General features: G+C 37.1%; 1 protein-coding gene across 4 annotated transcripts in view; it reads left to right on the top strand.

Annotated features, from left to right (window-relative positions):
- Nucleotides 1–18,056, top strand: part of TUT4 (terminal uridylyl transferase 4) — a 49,727-nt gene that overhangs the window by 20,792 nt on the left and 10,879 nt on the right. For all 4 annotated transcript variants that reach the window (XM_064719293.1, XM_064719294.1, XM_064719291.1 and 1 more), the window contains exons 5-24: nucleotides 884–1,061; nucleotides 3,302–3,390; nucleotides 4,235–4,286; nucleotides 4,828–4,897; nucleotides 5,799–5,925; nucleotides 6,363–6,482; nucleotides 6,860–7,081; nucleotides 7,231–7,405; nucleotides 8,750–9,486; nucleotides 9,948–10,098; nucleotides 10,640–10,726; nucleotides 12,115–12,218; nucleotides 12,588–12,645; nucleotides 12,740–12,843; nucleotides 13,212–13,301; nucleotides 15,197–15,310; nucleotides 16,410–16,487; nucleotides 16,897–17,074; nucleotides 17,420–17,467; nucleotides 17,555–17,637. In XM_064719293.1, coding sequence (XP_064575363.1) covers nucleotides 884–1,061; nucleotides 3,302–3,390; nucleotides 4,235–4,286; nucleotides 4,828–4,897; nucleotides 5,799–5,925; nucleotides 6,363–6,482; nucleotides 6,860–7,081; nucleotides 7,231–7,405; nucleotides 8,750–9,486; nucleotides 9,948–10,098; nucleotides 10,640–10,726; nucleotides 12,115–12,218; nucleotides 12,588–12,645; nucleotides 12,740–12,843; nucleotides 13,212–13,301; nucleotides 15,197–15,310; nucleotides 16,410–16,487; nucleotides 16,897–17,074; nucleotides 17,420–17,467; nucleotides 17,555–17,637 — 2,865 coding nt within the window. The remainder of the gene's footprint in view (nucleotides 1–883; nucleotides 1,062–3,301; nucleotides 3,391–4,234; nucleotides 4,287–4,827; nucleotides 4,898–5,798; nucleotides 5,926–6,362; nucleotides 6,483–6,859; nucleotides 7,082–7,230; nucleotides 7,406–8,749; nucleotides 9,487–9,947; nucleotides 10,099–10,639; nucleotides 10,727–12,114; nucleotides 12,219–12,587; nucleotides 12,646–12,739; nucleotides 12,844–13,211; nucleotides 13,302–15,196; nucleotides 15,311–16,409; nucleotides 16,488–16,896; nucleotides 17,075–17,419; nucleotides 17,468–17,554; nucleotides 17,638–18,056) is intronic.

Here is an 18,056-nt window from a genome sequence, read left to right as displayed (position 1 = left end):
GATTCCCTCTCCAGTTACCAGCTGTGAAATGACATTTTCTGTTTGAAACACTGAGCATCTGCTCTCATTCCTGCGACCACACTATTGTATTGCCAGTTAGGCCAGGCTGAGTTCCTGCCTTTGGAAATGTGGTCTTTAGGTCAGCCTTAAGAAGCAGAAACTCCTCAGTCTTAATCTTACCTCACTTAATTTACTGAGAAATGGAATTCTCAAGTCATCTCACTTCCTTCCCTCACTCTCCCCTCTTGTCATTCGGGTAAAAATCCATTTCTGTTTGTTTTTTGAAGATTGCTTAATGTTTGCAAAGCACCTTTACATTAAAAGTGTTCCATAATAGTTAAATACAGTTTATTATTATTATTATTCAAAGAATTTCAAATTGAATATTCAAATTTCAAACATTCAAAAAATTCAAATGTGTTGGTGAGAACACAAACAGCAACCAGCATGTTCCAATATAGCAGTAAGAGATAGCCTTTCCTCTAAAATTGCAGTTTTTAATGACATCACCCCTCAATTCTTCAGGAGAAGCAAGAGGAGAACGAGCTGCGGGCATTATTGAATATTCAAATTTCAAACATTCAAAAAATTCAAATGTGTTGGTGAGGACAAAAACAGCAACCAGCATATTCCAATATAGCAGTAAGAGATAGCCTTTCCTCTAAAATTGCAGTTTTTAATGACATCACCCCTCAATTCTTCAGGAGAAGCAAGAGGAGAACGAGCTGCGGGCATTATTGAATATTCAAATTTCAAATATTCAAAAAATTCAAATGTGTTGGTGAGGACACAAACAGCAACCAGCATGTTCCAATATAGCAGTAAGAGATAGCCTTTCCTCTAAAATTGCAGTTTTTAATGACATCACCCCTCAATTCTTCAGGAGAAGCAAGAGGAGAACGAGCTGCGGGCGCTGCCGCCGCCCTCGCCTGCACAGCTGGCGGCTCTGAGCTTCACTCTCATCCAGGCAGCCAACGAACAGGGCATCTCGGATGAGGACTTCAGAGTTCGGCAGGAGATTGTAAATGAGATGGAGAAAATTATTCAGCAGCCCTTACCAGGTATTCATAGCGTGCTCCATTTGCTTTAGGTGACAACTTTTTGTTATTTTTATATATATAATTTTGATACCTTCATTAATGGTGAATGAGAGCATTTGGGGTTAAATTATCTTGATAGTGTACAATATTAATATATACAGACTTTAATACATTCTGGCAGTGGATTTTTAAAGAATTAACAAATATACAATTATTATATATACAATTATTATATATACGAGAATTAAATATACAAGAATTATATATACAAGAATTAAATATACAAGAATTAACAAATACACAACAAAAAGAGGAAAATATGATTGTGTTTATTTGTCCTTCTTTCAGATGTGTTTATTGATCCTTTTCAAGTGATGGGATAAGATAACAAGAACGTTAACATTTGATATTTGCTTCTTTGCATTGATTTTCCCATCAGCTCCTATAGTTAATGCACTGGGAGTTTGTAATCAGATTTTTGGAGCTGCTGTGATGTTGACTTAGTGCTAACAGTGGTTTGGTGTTCAGTGCATCTGAACAGAAGAATATACTCATCTCATTGCCTAAAAAATGTTTGAAATTTTTAATTTCATCTATGTTGGAGTCAGATCTTGTTCTATACAGTCCATTTGTTTTAGAAATACCTTTTTTTTTTCCCTTTGCTCTATAAAAATACAGCTGTAGGAAAGATTTTGGTATGTGCAGGATGATCAGCTTTAGTTTTAGATGCTCTATGAAGTATCTGCTTAAACATAAGGTGCTGAATAGAATAAGTGTTTGTAGGGTAGAGATTTGCTGATCTGCTCTCTAGTAAGTGACTCCCAGTGCAAACTTCTGCTCTGGCACTCTAGGGAGTTTTCCACTCATAGTAGGAAGCATAAGACAAAGCTTTTTCACATAACATTTTTTACATAAATGCTCAGGAAACTATTGTTACTTTGTCTGGCTGACTTGTTTGGACTGATGAGCTTCTGTGGAGGTGTAGGAGTAGTGGAAGGGGAGTCTGTAATAGTAAATGACAGTTTGTTATTCTCCTTTTGAAAGCCAGCTATGTTCTAGTGAATGTGTTTTCCTAAGTTGTAGATTCAGAAAAATTTAATTCATGCACTGTGTAGAAAACATCTGATCTTCTGGCATGATTTTCTCTTAAGCTCACATTAGAACTATGCAAAAATTCTTAAAATATGATAAGCCATTGGGAAGGAATTGTAAATTATTATTATTAACCATACAGACTTTCATTCTGAGAGGGCTGCTAAGCAATGAAAATAGGCTTGAAGCTATGTATGTGTAGGACCTTTTTCTCTTTTAAGAGCAGTTTTGTTGATATTTCTGACTGCATGAGTTTGGTCAGAACACACATAAAGGAAGATACACAAGGAGAATCCTCTTTGCTGTGAGGGTGGTTGGACACTGCACAGGTTGCCTGGAGAGGTTGTGGTTTCTCCATCCATGCACATCTTCAAAACCCAACTGGACACAGTCTGAGCAGCCTGCTCTAGGTGACCCTGCTTGAGCAGCCTGTTGGATTTGGGAAGCATTGAGAACACTCTCATTTTTCAGCTGATTTAAGTATGGGAGACCCTAGTTTCTATTACAGGAAAGTTTTCATGAACAAAAATTTCATTGTAAATTGGGATATTGTTTATGGAATGGGATGGCATTTCTCATATTATTGATGAGTAGGTTCTTCCTAGTTAGTTTAGGTGTATTCTCCATCTTTGCAGGTAACTGCATTAATTAAAACAGTGAATGGACACTGTACTCTGTGCCTTGGATTATATTGAAATTATGTTTATATACATATTTTGTAAGGAACTGTGTGTTGGAACTTGCTGATGGAATCAACAGATTGGTGCTACATACAGAAATCTGTGAGGCATCAAAGAATTTTGTAATTGGCTAAGAGCTGCAGTGAAATCAAGCTGTAGTTAACAAAAGCTGTTATATAAAATCCTACACTGAGATGGTGACAGTTATTGTTACTTCATATTTTAATTTATATTAAAAACAAACAGAACTACTGCAAAAAATCTTTAAAACAGCTTGGAAAATATTGGACATTTACAATATTTGAATTATTTGTTTTCCTGTGATGCTGTGTTATGGAAATGCCTGCCCTTCACAAGGGTGAGAAGGGGGTTCAGTGTTCATTAATCTGGGAGTGCCAGTGAGGTGCAATATCTAAAGCAAGGTATGCATCATCCACTAAAGAAAAATTATTTACTAACTGTTAAATAATTCTGTTTCTCTCTCTCCAGACTGTTCCCTGAGGATGTATGGCTCCTGCTTAACTAGATTTGCTTTTAAGACCAGTGATGTTAACATTGATATCAAATTCCCCCCTAAGGTGTGTAGATATTATCTTGTATTCACTAAGACTGGTTTTTAAATCATTTATTTCTATTCCATTGCCTTCATCTTCTTTTGGGTCACATGGTGTTAGAAGAGCACAAAGTATCTAATCTTTGATTTGATGTCATCTGTGCTGTTGAGGAAGCTTCCATTGCTCTTTAGATAACTTTAATTCTTGGGTGATTTTTTTGTTTTGTTTGGACAACCTTAAGCTAGGCTTTTTCTACTTTTTTTTTTTTTTGAGTAAGCACTGAAGCAGTATGAAAATAGTTGGCTTGGCTAAGTGTGCTTCCATGAACTCAACATTCAGACTGTAAGCTCTTGTAGGTTTTGATTCCTCCCACACTTTTAAAATTTGAGATGAAAGTGGCATTCTTCAGGTAATGAAATTGTTGGTTCATGTTTAGTGATATTAGCAGCACATTCTTGATAGCCACTCAACTGCTGCACTTGTGTTTCAAAATGATAAAGTGTTTCAAAATGATAACCTTTCAGAACTCCTGGGAAAGTCCTGACAGTAAATTCTCTTGCTGTCCATTTCTAGCAGTATTCATTGATAATGAAATTGCTGAATATATGGCAAGTGCTTTTATTTATCCTGTTAATGCAGAACTAGAACAAAGTGTTCACTAGAGCTTTAGGCTGAAGGAAAGTTGGCTGTCTACACCTGTTTTCATGGTGTAGACAGGCACAATTAACTTTTCATTAACACTGACAAATTATTTCACGTTTTTGAGGAACACAGAGTTACTAGTTGTGCAACTCAAGTAATTTGAAATAAAATGTAAGATGAAATATTAGTCTCAATAATGCAGCCTGCTCTGATTTTGTCATTGTAGATGAGTCAACCAGATGTTCTGATCCAGGTGCTTGAGATCTTGAAGAACAGTGGTGAGTTTTAGTTGCATCTCATTTCTATTTAACATTCCATCTGCTGCTTAGTTCTTTTTATGCTTAAATTTTCTGTAAACTTAGAAAAATTGATGGGTTTTCAACCAAAGTATCTGGGCTGTTTTTATGAATGTGATTTTTATGAACACCAGTGCTTGTGTGAATGAGAGATGAGAAGCTGCAGCAAGAGAATGCTCCAGTTCAAGTTGGGGCAGTAGTGCCAGATGCCAGAGCAAAAAGTTTTAACTTTTTGTATGATGAATTTTAGGCAGTAAACTCAAAAGCTGCTTTCCACTTGCATGTGTACATGAGAGCTGTTCCAAGACTTCTAAAACTTGTAGGCTCATGGTTCTGTCAGGAGCACAGCCTGACTGCCTCATACTGGTGGTGAGCATCAAAAGTAACCAGAAAATATTGGTGCTGCTTAGCTATGCAGCACTTAATTTGAATTGTTACATAAATATAATAATTTTAAAGACAGAATTGGGAAAACTGTAAGAAACTTTGAAACAAAGTGTTTTTTTTCTCCTTCATTGCTTAGCTGTCTACTCAGATGTGGAGTCGGATTTCCATGCCAAAGTTCCTGTTGTCTTTTGCAAAGATGTTAAAAGGTATTTGTGACTGAAAAAGGTTTTTAATGAGCTACTATGCTTGTTCATACTAGGTGCTTGCCTGCACTCCTGACAAGAAGTATTACTGTAACATTCAGCTAACATTTGTATTAAAAGTGAATTGCTCATACACAGAAATGTAACCTAGAAAGAAAGTTACTTTTGTTTTTGTGCTACACAGAACTCACTGGCTGTAGGAATCTGACATTACCTTTTAGTTAACTGGGGGAAAAGTGGAGTGGTTTTCAGTTATTTAAAATTGTTGCCAGCAGTTTTAAGCCAAGGCTTTAAAAGCATTTTATAAGATGCACGTTGCCAGAAAGGACACATCATCTGACAGTTTCAGTAAATTCCTAAGACGTAGCAACCTCCAAAATGAAACATGATTTCTTGACTGGCCAGAGGTATGGACTGAAACTCTGGGGAAGTAAATGCAACAAGAGTGGGCTTGTCTTTCCCTGTATTTGTAACAGAGTAGAAATAATTGTTCTAGAAGCTAAAGGAAAGGTTTTAGAGAAGCTGTTTTGTGGGTTTACCTTAATGTAACTCTTAATGGGCAGCAGGTCTGGAGTATTAATTAATTTATTAGTTTGTTTAAGTGTTTGGAATGTAGACAGTATATTTGGTAATTGAATTATGCAAGATAACGTAATCAAGTAATGGCAGAACTTAAGAGCAAATTCTTAATACTGTTTTGTATTCTTCACTGTAGTGATATTCTGTAAGTTCTAGATGCAGTCAGTAAGCTAATAGTAGAGAAAATGCAATTACATTCTGTAGCTTTTTGTTAAAAAATCCAGGTTCTTACATAGGGAGACCCTGATGGATGTTTTTATTTCAGGGGGTGTGATGCCCCACCACACAGTGATAACCCTTTATCTGTTCTGCATTGTGATTGCAGTGGTTTGACATGCAAAGTGAGTGCTAGGAATGACGTGGCTTGCCTTACAACTGACCTGCTGGCTGCACTTGGTAAACTGGAGCCTGTCCTGATCCCCTTGGTTTTGGCTTTCCGCTACTGGGCCAGAGTAAGTTACTGAAATATCCTCAATACTGCTGCCTAAGCACTGTGTACACTGTGCTGTGTAATGTACCATGAATGTTTGTGGAAAGGACTTCATGCTTTACCCCACCTCCATGTGTGAGATGCCACTGTACAATAGCACATTTCAGCCTTGACTGAGCTTCTACATGGCAGCATAAATATGTCCCACAATCACAAAATGTGGTGAAACTGGAAAGAATAATATATGATAAGATAGTGTTCCTTAATGCACCGTGTGAATTGCTAGTTTGTATTCTGTCTGTACGTGACATGGCATGACCACTGCACTTTCTGAGATACAGCATTTTGTATTTCACTCTGGTATGTTTCTCACATTTCTTTAGTATTTGTCCTTTTGTAATAGATTGTAAACTAAAATTCTGGTGTTACATCAGAAAAGAAATTATTTTTCTCTTACAGCTCTGTCACATTGACTGTCAGGCTGAAGGTGGAATTCCCTCCTATTCCTTTGCCTTAATGGTGATATTTTTTCTTCAACAAAGAAAACCGCGTATTTTACCGTCCTATTTGGGCAATTGGGTAAGTGATTTGGTACTTCATTATTAAATTGTTGGCATTATTTCTGTGTTCTGCAACCTCATAAAAATGCAGAATTTGATTGCCAAAGAAAATGATAAATGAAATGCATTGGTACTTCATGCTCATGCAGATGATGCTTGATGATTCTGAAGACTTTTTAAAAAGGCACTTGTAGCAGGCTGTATAGTTGTGTCATCTGTGTTTTGGAGAAAAGGCAATTATTTTCCTCTTTATTTCTCTGAATTTCTGTCTCTGACATCTGTTAATCCTGTCAGGGGTATGAATATACCACAGTAGTCAGTGTTACATTTGCTGAAAACTGTTGGTTGTATGTGTTATAGACAGTCTTGTTTCAGAGTCACTTTAATTGTTATTAGATTGAAGGCTTTGATTCAAAGAGGCCAGATGACCACCAGCTGAAAGGGGTGGAAGATGAAGAATTTGTAAGGTGGGAGTACAAACCACCCACAAATGGTGCAGCAAAAAACTCTGTTGGAGCAGAAAGCAAAGCTAAAGTTGAACAACAAAAAGGTGGTGGCAAGAAGGCAACGAGCTCAGAAGTGGACAACCAAAGCAATGCGAAAGAGAAACATGGAATTGTAAGTCCTGACTTTATCTAATTGAAAACCATTTGCTATCTCTTATCCCTATAATTTTTAAACATTGATGTTGGATGGATCAGGACAAAAAAAAAAAAGGGAATATTAATTTCTTATTGCAGTTGAGCACTTGTGTCCATGTTTTTCAGTCTCTCTTAGCATTCAAAACCCCTCACCAAGTTTCACTGGGGCAACTGTGGTTGGAACTTTTGAAGTTTTACACACTGGAGTTTGCTTTGGAGGAATATGTCATCAGCATACGGGTACAAGAGCTCTTAACCAGAGAGAATAAAAACTGGCCCAAGAGGCGAATAGCCATTGAAGGTAGGCTGGTCCCTTCCCACTTCTGTAGTCATCCTGCCTTAGCATCTTTATTTGCTTAACTTGCAAATGTGTTACAAGGATCTGGACAATAAGTCTTTTAAATATATATTTTGTCAGCTGTTTAGTCTCTTTAAACACAAGTTTTCTCTGTCTAAAGAGCAGGGAAAGTCATTGAGTTACAGATCAATATGTGGCATTCTGAATTGACCTTAAGAATAGAGAAATTGGGTATTTGAGGAAGACTAAGAAACCGTGTAAGGTGATATTTTTATAAAAGCATGAATAATGACTTTTGAACACTTTCTAGAGATGTTGCTGAAGTGGCTTATCTGTAACACTTGAGGCGATGGAGAGGACAAAGAGAATCATACAGACAGAGAATGAGGTGCAGAGGTACATTGAAGGATGAGTCAATAAGGTACAAGAAGAGTAAGAAGGAAAGTAGAACAGATAAGCAATGAATTCTCGAGGCACAGGTTGAGTAGTGGATGTTGAGATCACTCCTGTGACTTTTAATTTCCTCTCCCAATTCTTTTCTTCAATTACTTTTAGCTAGAGTGTAGAAAAAGTAAGGAAGTGTTTATTCAACATGTGGGATGTAAGGTGTCAGGACAAATCATTGAGGAAGAAATGAGAAATAATTTCAAAAAAACCAGATTGCATTCTGGTTCTGACACCTGCTGTTATTGGGCTAATTGTGTTGTTTGCTTTATGTTTTTTTACTTCTCATTTTTGCCTTTTTTCTTTTTTCCAATGTTGAGTTTGTAGCTGATGTTATGAAGTAACAGAATCTCAGTTTGGTACTATCTTCCAGGCAAACTTATAGCAACTATGCAGGAGCTCTTTTTGCTTGGAAAGCATGTTTGATCTAGAAATCGTTAGGAAGGCCTAAGAATGGATCCTGGTGAGATTGGTTCATACAATCCTTACATTCTCAATGTTACTCTTAGACAAATGAATTTCTTAAGGGAAATGAAAATCCTTCTTCAGTGGAGGAAATAGGTTCTGGCTGGCATCTATTTATTTTGCCTTTGTTTATTATAATTTCTAGTTTAGAAATTGGCCATAATGTAATGTTGCAATATACCCATGGTTTTCTTTTTGAGTAGCACTGTTTAGAATTGTTTATGATAGTCAGTCATTCATGGCTGCACTTGGATATGTTTTGTATGGAAGAATTTTGAAAAAACTTGTGGGTCTTCATTCTCTAAGTATATCCACATACAATTCTGGATTTTAGTATAAGAACCTCCTTAACTGCCCTGTAAAAACTTAGGGATTTCAGCTGCTTTGTGAAATGTGGAAGTTAAAGATTACTAATTAAATTGTTCTTTTTCTTCCCAGATCCTTTTGCACTAAAGAGGAATGTTGCACGAAGTCTAAATAGCCAGATGGTATTTGAGTACATCCTGGAGCGATTTAGGACAGCATATAAATATTTTGCATGCCCACAAAGTAAAGATGGGATTAAATCCAAGCCAGATACCAAGAAAAAAGAAAAAGGGAAAATGAATAATAAGAAATCCACAAGATCTGAAGAGCCTGTAGCAAACTGTTGCCTTCCACAAGGGGAAAATGTTGTAGATAAAGAAGTTACAGAAAGTGGATGTGACATAGCAGAGAATGAAGTTGAATGTAATACAGTGGTAGAAGCTGTAGCCAAAAGATGTACTTCCCAGAACATGGACCCTTTGCTACTTTCAACATTGGACTCTAGCTATGATGAAGACAAAGAAGAAGCTTTACCCCTTATTTCCAATGAATGCTGTGAATTAAAGGAAAAATCACCTAAAGAGAGAGATGATTTAGAAATTTCAGTGTGTCTAACTGAGGAGGAGCTCAGCCACCACTGTAACTGCAGTGCACATCAGCCTGATGACACAAATTCCAGTAATGAGTTTTCTGATGCTGAAAGCAGGCAGAGTTTGGTACTGGAGTCGTCTCCAAAGTGCACTGGCACCCCAGCTACCTCGGCCAGCTGCAAAGCAGTGCTGGAAACCCAGGATCTCAAAGAGGAAGGCAGACTCTCAACAGAAGAAATGCATTATGTGTTTGATAAGTTTATTTTTACTTCAGGAAAGGTAAGCAGTGCTGGTCATGGATCATTAGTTTGAAGTCATTAAATGTAAGAGTGGAAGGATGGTGGGATTCCCACAGTGATTGTTTCAGTCTGGGGTATGGGTGGGAGCTCTGGCCTTTGTTGAGTACCTGTTATTCAGGAAACATCACACTGTGTGACATTTGCATTAAATAGTCTGTTTCCTTCATCTTAAGCTTTTTGATGTCCACACAAAAAAATCTGGATTTCTTTCTGGTTATTTGTGGGTTATTTGTGCCTTTCCTCTCCTACTTTCTTGTAGAATTTCCAGGTGCTTCTAGGCACTGTGAGAAGTAAATGCAGCTTGTTGAGAGGTGTTCTGCTCTTTGTAGAGGCTCTGTTATTGTTCATATGTCAAATGTTCTTGGTTGCTTGGAAATGTTAGGTCTGCTGAACTGTCTTCAGTGCACAAATAGAATTTTCCTTTTTTTTCTCCCCAAAAAGCCACCAACTATAGTATGCAGCATCTGCAAACGGGATGGACATTCCAAAAATGATTGCCCAGAGGATTTCAAGAAAATTGATCTGAAACCACTACCACCAATGACAGACAGATTTCGGGAAATACTTGACATAGTGTGTAAAAGATGTTTTGGTAAGTTCAAAAAGTGTTTGTGCTCCACTTTATACTATGATCTGTAACCTGGAAGAATTAAAAACTCTTGGGTTAAATTACCTATATACAATTATTCACAATTCAGTAGGAAGAAGCTCTTCCAGGTGCCCTAGGCTACAAATGGATCAGCATTTTAATTTTCAGATAATCCATGGCTGTGATAACTTATAACAGATTTGAGAAACTGATGTTATATGGGATTTTTCACCAAGTGTGTAAAAAGCTACTGGTGTTCCCAGGAATCAGGCTCTGGGCAAAACTAATTTTTGTGCTTATTGAATTCTGTGGCATCTTTTGAGGGTGCTGTTGTGGGTTAACCTTGGCTGGATGCCAGGTGCCCACCTGGACACTTTGTGGTTGAAAAACTGGATGTTTTGAAATAAAAAGAAAGCCACAGATTTAAGCAAAGCAAGCACAACAACAACAAAAAAAACCCCCATCCAATCTTTTAATTAGCTGAAAACAATTCTTGAGGTGCTGAATGTCACGTCTGACTGTGTTTTAATTTGTTTTTACTTAGATGAATTATCCCCTCCTTTATCTGAGCAACAAAACAGAGAACAAATCCTGGCAAGTTTGGAGAGATTTATTCGAAAAGAGTATAATGGTATGTAACCTTAGGTAGTGATTCTTGAGAGTGCTTTCTTCACTCATGTTGTCCAGAGCATAAAGATGTGGTTTATCTCATTTTATTTTCCTTGCTTGAAGCAGGGACATCTCTTTTCCTTCCATTTGTAAAGCTGTCTTGCAGACTTCAACATTGAACATCCCTTCTTGCTATTCCATGGAAATGTCCCTAGAGTGGAGGAAGAGCTGCCAGAGCAATAGTGCAATAATGCAAGCACAGGACTGCTCCAGTCAGGCCAAGAAGAAAGTTTGGTTGGGTTTAGTGTTAGCTTTGGTTGTGGGCCAAGGACTTTTGTTGCCTAGTCACCACTGCTTGAGTATCTTAGAAATCCTAATGAGTTTATCTTCACATCCCTTACATAAAAACAGCAAAAATGTCTTACTACAGGGATGGAAGGCACAGAGATGCTAAGGGATTTTTTTATAGGAGGTGTAAAACAGTGCTAGAGCCAGGTACCAAAGCCAGGTCTCCTGAATTCCAGTCCATGGAAGGCTGTTCTGCTGTAGCTGACCTGTGATCAAGGAATTGGGAATTCTGTCCATTGGCTGTGCCTCCACTTCCTGGCAGCAGCTGAGGATTGAGACCTGTTACAAAGCCTTGAAAGACTTAAGGTTTCCAGTTCTGTTAAAGTTTAGGAAAAAAAGCTGTGAGTAAGTGTTAGATCTATTTTCTTTACATTGATCTGTTCAACTGAAATTAATGCTTTCTTTGCAGTTAGGAAAGAATTTGTTTTAACATAGTTTTGCCATCCAAGAATGAAAATACTTAGTAATATCATGTTTCAAACAAAAATGTAAACAAAGCAATTGGGAAAGAATGTTCCATAAAGTATTGTAATCTTGCTGCTTGTGTCTTCTTGAAGAATATGTTATAATTACAAAAACTCATTGACCAAATTTACCCAGTCATAGGAGAAATATGCAACCTAGATAAACTCTGAATGGAATTTCAGAAATATTACTTTGGCTACCATAGGAGTAGCTCTGTCTTATCTGTGGGATAAAGCTGTACTGGTGACTGGGTTTGCACATTATTTTGATTTATTAAAAGCAGGAAAATGCAGTTGCATACCACAAAACATTGCACCCCATTTAGAGATGCCATTTAATGATTATGGAAACTGTACTTCAGTCATAAAAAAATGTATAAAATAAGTCTTTATCCTGCCTTGCTTTCTGTAAATAACTTCTGAAGTGTTGTGCTTCCTCCTTTATCAAAGCTGAAGTCTTTGAAGTGACAGTGTAAGTTCTCTCTTTAAGCTCATTTTTATGGGCACCTGCACATTGCAGTTAAACAATATTTTATACTAAGCACTTACCATTCAACTGTAAAAGAATTAACTTTTTCTTGTCTATTCTTTTGATCAGACAAAGCTAGGCTTTGCTTATTTGGCTCCTCAAAAAATGGATTTGGGTTTCGGGACAGTGATCTAGATATCTGCATGACATTGGAAGGTCATGAAAATGCAGAGGTAAGAGTTTTGAAATGGATAAAATCTGCTATTTTACATTCAAAGATTCTGTAAGGTTTTTTAATTCAGTTAAGATTTCTGTACACAGGAAAGGTAGGATTTGCTTGTTGCACTCTGCACAGCTGAAGCAAGATCCAGCCTATTTTACTTTTAATGCCTTATGGACACACAGTGTGATATAAATGTCCACCAAGAGCATGTGAGTTTGTGTAAATTCATGTGCTGGCTTAATGCTTGCTCCTTTTTTGACATTTCAAAAATGATTGGTACATAGACTTTTCATCTATGAAATATATGTGATTGTAAATGTGTTTGTTGGAATAGGATCCATGTTTTAACATCTGAAGCTGTGATCTTTGTTTTTCCTAGAAATTAAACTGTAAAGAAATAATAGAAGGTTTGGCAAAAGTTCTTAAGAAGCATCCAGGTAGGTGCTTTAAATTATTATTTGTTTTGAAGTTAGATTTTCTATAAATGTTGTTAATGGAAATGTTTTATGTACTAAAGTGTTGCTTCCCCAGGTTTGAGGAACATCTTGCCTATAACTACAGCCAAAGTGCCTATAGTAAAGTTTGAGCACAGGCGGAGTGGCTTGGAAGGAGATATCAGTTTGTACAATACACTGGTGAGCATCTGCTTGTGTCCTTTTGTGTTCAAAGAAAGCTTTTCATTCTTTCTATCATACCAAATAACCATTTGAGGGAATAATTTTGAAACCAGAATGGAAATGCTTTTGAGTGTTTGTGTTTTTCTTCTACATTATTTACATTCAGTGGCCCACACCCTCAGCCTGACCCAGGTAGCTGTGTGTGACCTGATGGCAGAGCAGGGTACAGCACAGGAAATCTTGTTCATATCCACCATGATGGCCTGTGTGCCATCAGGAATAATACAGCTCACTCCAGCTTTCACCTGACACTGTGAAATTGCACAATTTCTTACATAATTGGCTCACCCTGACAGCAGTTTAATTTTTTTTTTCCATTTTTCCAGGCACAGCATAACACAAGGATGCTGGCTACCTACGCAGCTATTGATCCTAGGGTGCAATATCTGGGCTACACAATGAAAGTTTTTGCAAAGGTAATATAAAAAGAAGGTATTATTTGTACAATACACTGTTTTCTGCTGCAGCCACTGAGTTTGCTTTTTGCCAATACCAACTGGAATGGAGACAGTAGAATGCTGTTGATATGAAGTGCACTTTCCTAAGCTTACTGTGCTCCATCAGACTGTGTGTGTCAAAATCAAATCCTGGTACCTTCTGCTATCTGTTGGAAGATTTCTGTGTAAGAGAAAGCTGATGAGAGGAAAACTTCCCTTTTTTTCTTCCATTTCAAACCAGCTTCAATTATAACAAACAAAAATCCCACCCAAACCCCAAGCAAAACTGGAAAAATTGGTAACTGTAAGATGTAGGGGCATGTGGATGTGCATGAGTTTCCCAAGATTTCATATCTGTGGCCAGCCCAGAGATTACTGCTGCTTTCTTCTGGCACACTTGCCTTGTTTGAATTAGTATAAAAGTCAGGAATAGGTAGGTATGGGGTGATGAATGAATGCCTGAGTCTCAATGTGCCTAGGACATATACTTACTTGACTTGAGGAGTTTGGAAATTTCAGATCTCCTGCATCTTTTGTTATGATATTCTGTCAAAATTTTGTATTATACAGCCTTTGGTAATTGAAACGTGGCATTGCTTTTTATTCAAGTTGCAGTATTAAATACAGCATATCCAAAGAAAGCTTAGTGGAACTGGGGCAAATAAAAAATGGCTTATAGAGATGGTGAATCATGCTACCAGATGTTCATGTAATAAAATACATCAAGATGAATAAAATAACTTTGTGCCAGAATGGAATGGACACGTTCATTATACTGTCACTGAGACTAGCAATGATTTTTTTCTTGATGTGGTCACAGTAGTGCACAATATTGCCACATCTCTTCTGTGTCCAAATTAAAAATGCCTTGTATTGATAATAATGAATCTTACATTTTTTGGTAGCATTGCATTCTATTGTGCATGTTCTAAACATACTACTGCAAAGAAGAAATATGCAAGTTGTGGGATATACACTCCTGAATGTAAATGTATGGAAGTGTCTTTGTAGCTATACAAATACTCTGTTTTTAAGCAAAATGCCTCCTGCTCTGTTTGCATTGGCAGAAAACCCAGGAACAGCTGTCACTGCTGCTGCTAATGTGAAAGTAATTTACGAATCCCTGGTTTTTCCAGCCCTAGGAGGTTAAAAATGCCTTGTTTGATATGACACACATAGGAAACACAGGATAGCTTAGAAGCAGGTGCTGTGGAAAGGTTGTACTGTAATGAGATACTGAAGCATAGTGAGGTGATTCACTGATCAAAGTCACAGAAAGGCTTGGGTTGGAAGGGACCTTGAGCTCATCTGGCTCCAACTCCCTGGCTTGGTCAGGGGTGTTTGTTTTGTGCTGTGTTGTGCAGGCTGCACCGTGCTTTAATTAGGTATGTGTGTGTTTGCTAGCAAAATGCCACATGTGGCCTGCACTGCCAGTGCAACCTGGAAATATTTGCTGTTAATGAACTATTTTTTTAAAGGGATGGGGAACCAAAGTAATAAGGAATCATAACTCATGCTGCAAGAGCTGTTTCTAAGGAAAATTAAATTTCATGGTATTGAAACCTGGGATTTATGTTTTGGGAGTCTAGATTTGGGGTTTTTTTTCAGTTTGGCACATTATAAATTTTTTTTTAAAGTATTTTGGCTATGAAAAGCTTTTCTGTTTTTATGTTAGACAAATTATGCTATGGATTTGCCAGATGGCAGTTGACTCTTGGGTGTATTTATTTTTCAGGCTTCATAAAACAATTTTTAATTATGAGGTGAATGAATTTGCTGTTACTTATGGGGTTTCTGTTTGCTCTCTGACACAGTTGTTAGTCTTGAACAGTGAAATGTATATTCAGCATTTTGTTTAAAATGTATTTTTTCAGCGCTGCGATATTGGTGATGCATCCCGTGGTAGTCTGTCTTCGTATGCCTATATTCTTATGGTTTTGTACTTTCTGCAGCAGAGAAATCCACCAGTTATTCCAGTTCTTCAGGAGGTAGGTTCAGAAAATGAGGTTATGAAAATAGATGCACTTTTTCTTCAAGCCAAATATGAGAAGTCTGGGATTTTAGGATCAGAGGGGATAAATGAAATATGGGGCCCTTCTAATCAGCAGGTTCTTAACTCCCTCTTGGTTTTAGTAGGTAAAACTGACCAAGAAAATTAGATCAGACCTGGGAGTCTGTTGTGCCTAAGTTCTGCTATTACATTTACTTTGGGATTTTGGTCTTATGGTGATATTTATATGCTGAACAGGATAGAAAAAAATTGGCAGGTGGTATGGAGAGAAGGGAATTGTAATTACGAGACTGCACCAGATGCTCTTGAAATGTGAGTCCAGTTCTTCAACCAGTTATTGTCAGAAGCATTATTTATTGCTCAACACTTTATCTGTAAGAGAAGAAGTTTATTTTATTATTTGATGAGGGTAAAATAAGATAATTTAAAGAAATATTTCATAGGTACCAGGAGATTTTACTAGGAAAACAATGTTCTGCACCCCCGTGGTATGGGTGGGGAGAATATAATTATTCAGCTATTCTGCCTCTTCCTGGATACACTCTGGAACTCCCAAGTACCTCTGAAAATTATCCCTTTCTGCCTCTTTTGGTTTCTTTGTGCAAGAGGGAAATTGGCTTAAGCATTGCAGTTGAGACTTTCTTGCTGATCTTTAGTATCTGATACTTTAGTAGTGGTTGGGGGTTTTTATTTTACTGCTACCCCGAGAGTGCATTTAAATAACAGTGGAATTTCCTCTTGGCTGTGCTAAAGTCAAAATGTAATAGAAGTCCCATAAAGTCTCCTTAGAGAATCTGTGGACTAGAGAGATGTTGGAATCTTGACAAGATAATTCAGTCATGTTTTCTTAGTTGCAAGGAACAAGTAAAAATGAAACATCCAAATATTTTGAGAGGTACAGCAACAATGCAAAAAGTCTTTCAGACTTTTTACCAATGGGAAATTCTGTCTGTATAAGAAGTAGTTGTTAAAATTAAAGTATTTATATTTTTATATGATTTTTTTACCAAAAGAACTGCAAGTATTTTACAGCAACTTTGAATTAGAGCAGTAACTGTCATTCTCTATTCTGGCAGATATTTGATGGCAAACAGATTCCACAAAGAATGGTGGATGGATGGAATGCCTTTTTCTTTGATGACATGGAAGAATTGGTAATATTTTAAATCCAGAAGACTAACTAAAATTTAAACCTTGCTTTTCAGGAAAAGTAATAATTTTATTGTTTAATTAAATTTCCATATCCATAATATTGCAGCTTCCCAACTGAGTCCTGTTTTGCTAAAAGGAATTTCTACTTTTGCTTGGTTTATTTTAAATAATTTCTAAATAACATAAATCAGGAAAAATACTTGTTACTTTTAAAAATAATCCAGGTTTAGTCTTAACTGTAATGATTTAACCTTACTTTAACCAAAAGAAACCATTTGGTTTAATACCATTCGTAGTAAACGAACTTGTAATTAGAGAGATGTTTGAGGAGAAGCAGTGCTGCAGTAAATTTCTGAACAGCTGTAGCTGAATAAATTCTGTAGCTGAATAAATTTCTTGCCCTGCATGCAGAAGAAGCGTCTCCCTTCCCTGGGGAAGAACACTGAGTCTCTTGGGGAGCTCTGGCTGGGGCTGCTGAGGTTCTACACGGAGGAGTTTGACTTCAAGGAATACGTGATCAGCATCCGGCAGAAGAAGCTGTTGACCACCTTTGAGAAGCAGTGGACCTCCAAGTGTATTGCCATTGAAGGTACTCCTGCTGAATTGAGTCTCCATTCATCAGGAGTAGGAAACTCTGTTGCTTGAGAGGATCTTTATGTGAGGAAACCACAGTCACTGTTTCAAAAAGAAGCATTGCTTGCAAGTCCTGCAGCTCACAAAATTGATAACTTCTACTACGTGTCAGTGAATTGTTCTTCTTACTGTTATTATGGTTGATTAACCTAACAATTTTAAAACTTTCAGCATTGCTTTGCTATCATCTGCTCTGTGAATGCATTTAAAATGGAATTCTCTGCATTAAAATGAAAAATTCTGTTGCAGCAGCCCCAGATGCTGTTCCAGCTCTGATTTTTTTTCTCCCTTCTTTTTGCAGATCCTTTTGACTTGAATCATAATCTGGGTGCTGGAGTGTCTAGGAAAAGTAAGCTATTAATGTCTGCTAATAATGAATATTCAGTGAGTTGTGCCTTTTCTGTTTTTATCCAATAACTTTGTCTTTCTCCAATAGTGACCAATTTCATAATGAAGGCATTTATCAATGGGAGAAAGTTATTTGGTACCCCATTCTACCCAGCTGTTGGAAGAGAAGCTGTAAGTTCTCTGGATTTTTAGTATGTTTTTTCATTTTCTTTGTCCATTGAATTGATGCAAATCTCTTGTATATGTTTATCCATTTGGTATGCACAATATGTGTAATTATACCTTGTCTGCATGAAATTTATAGCTTAGCATTTGGCTCCTGGAATATAAAAGAAAGTAGTTGGATGGGCAATGGCTATTACTGGCTGGTTTGGGGAAAGTAAGCTTAATTTATGTTTTGTTTTTTATAAAACCTCCCACTGTATGATGTTAAAGTATTGCAGAAAACTGCAAATTTGGCTGTAAAACCCAGAAACGCCTCTAGGAACCTTAGTGGCTCTTCTTGTAGATAAAGAAAACAGATCCAAGAGTTCCATTCTCTTTAGTTTTCCACTTGGTGGAGATAGTAAGGATTGCTGCTTAAACAAGGA

The sequence above is a fragment of the Zonotrichia leucophrys genome, chromosome 8, assembly GCF_028769735.1.
Source record: "Zonotrichia leucophrys gambelii isolate GWCS_2022_RI chromosome 8, RI_Zleu_2.0, whole genome shotgun sequence".
Lineage (NCBI taxonomy): Eukaryota > Metazoa > Chordata > Aves > Passeriformes > Passerellidae > Zonotrichia > Zonotrichia leucophrys.
The sequence above is the reverse complement of the archived record's forward strand: the minus strand, read 5'-3'. Positions and strand labels throughout refer to the sequence as shown.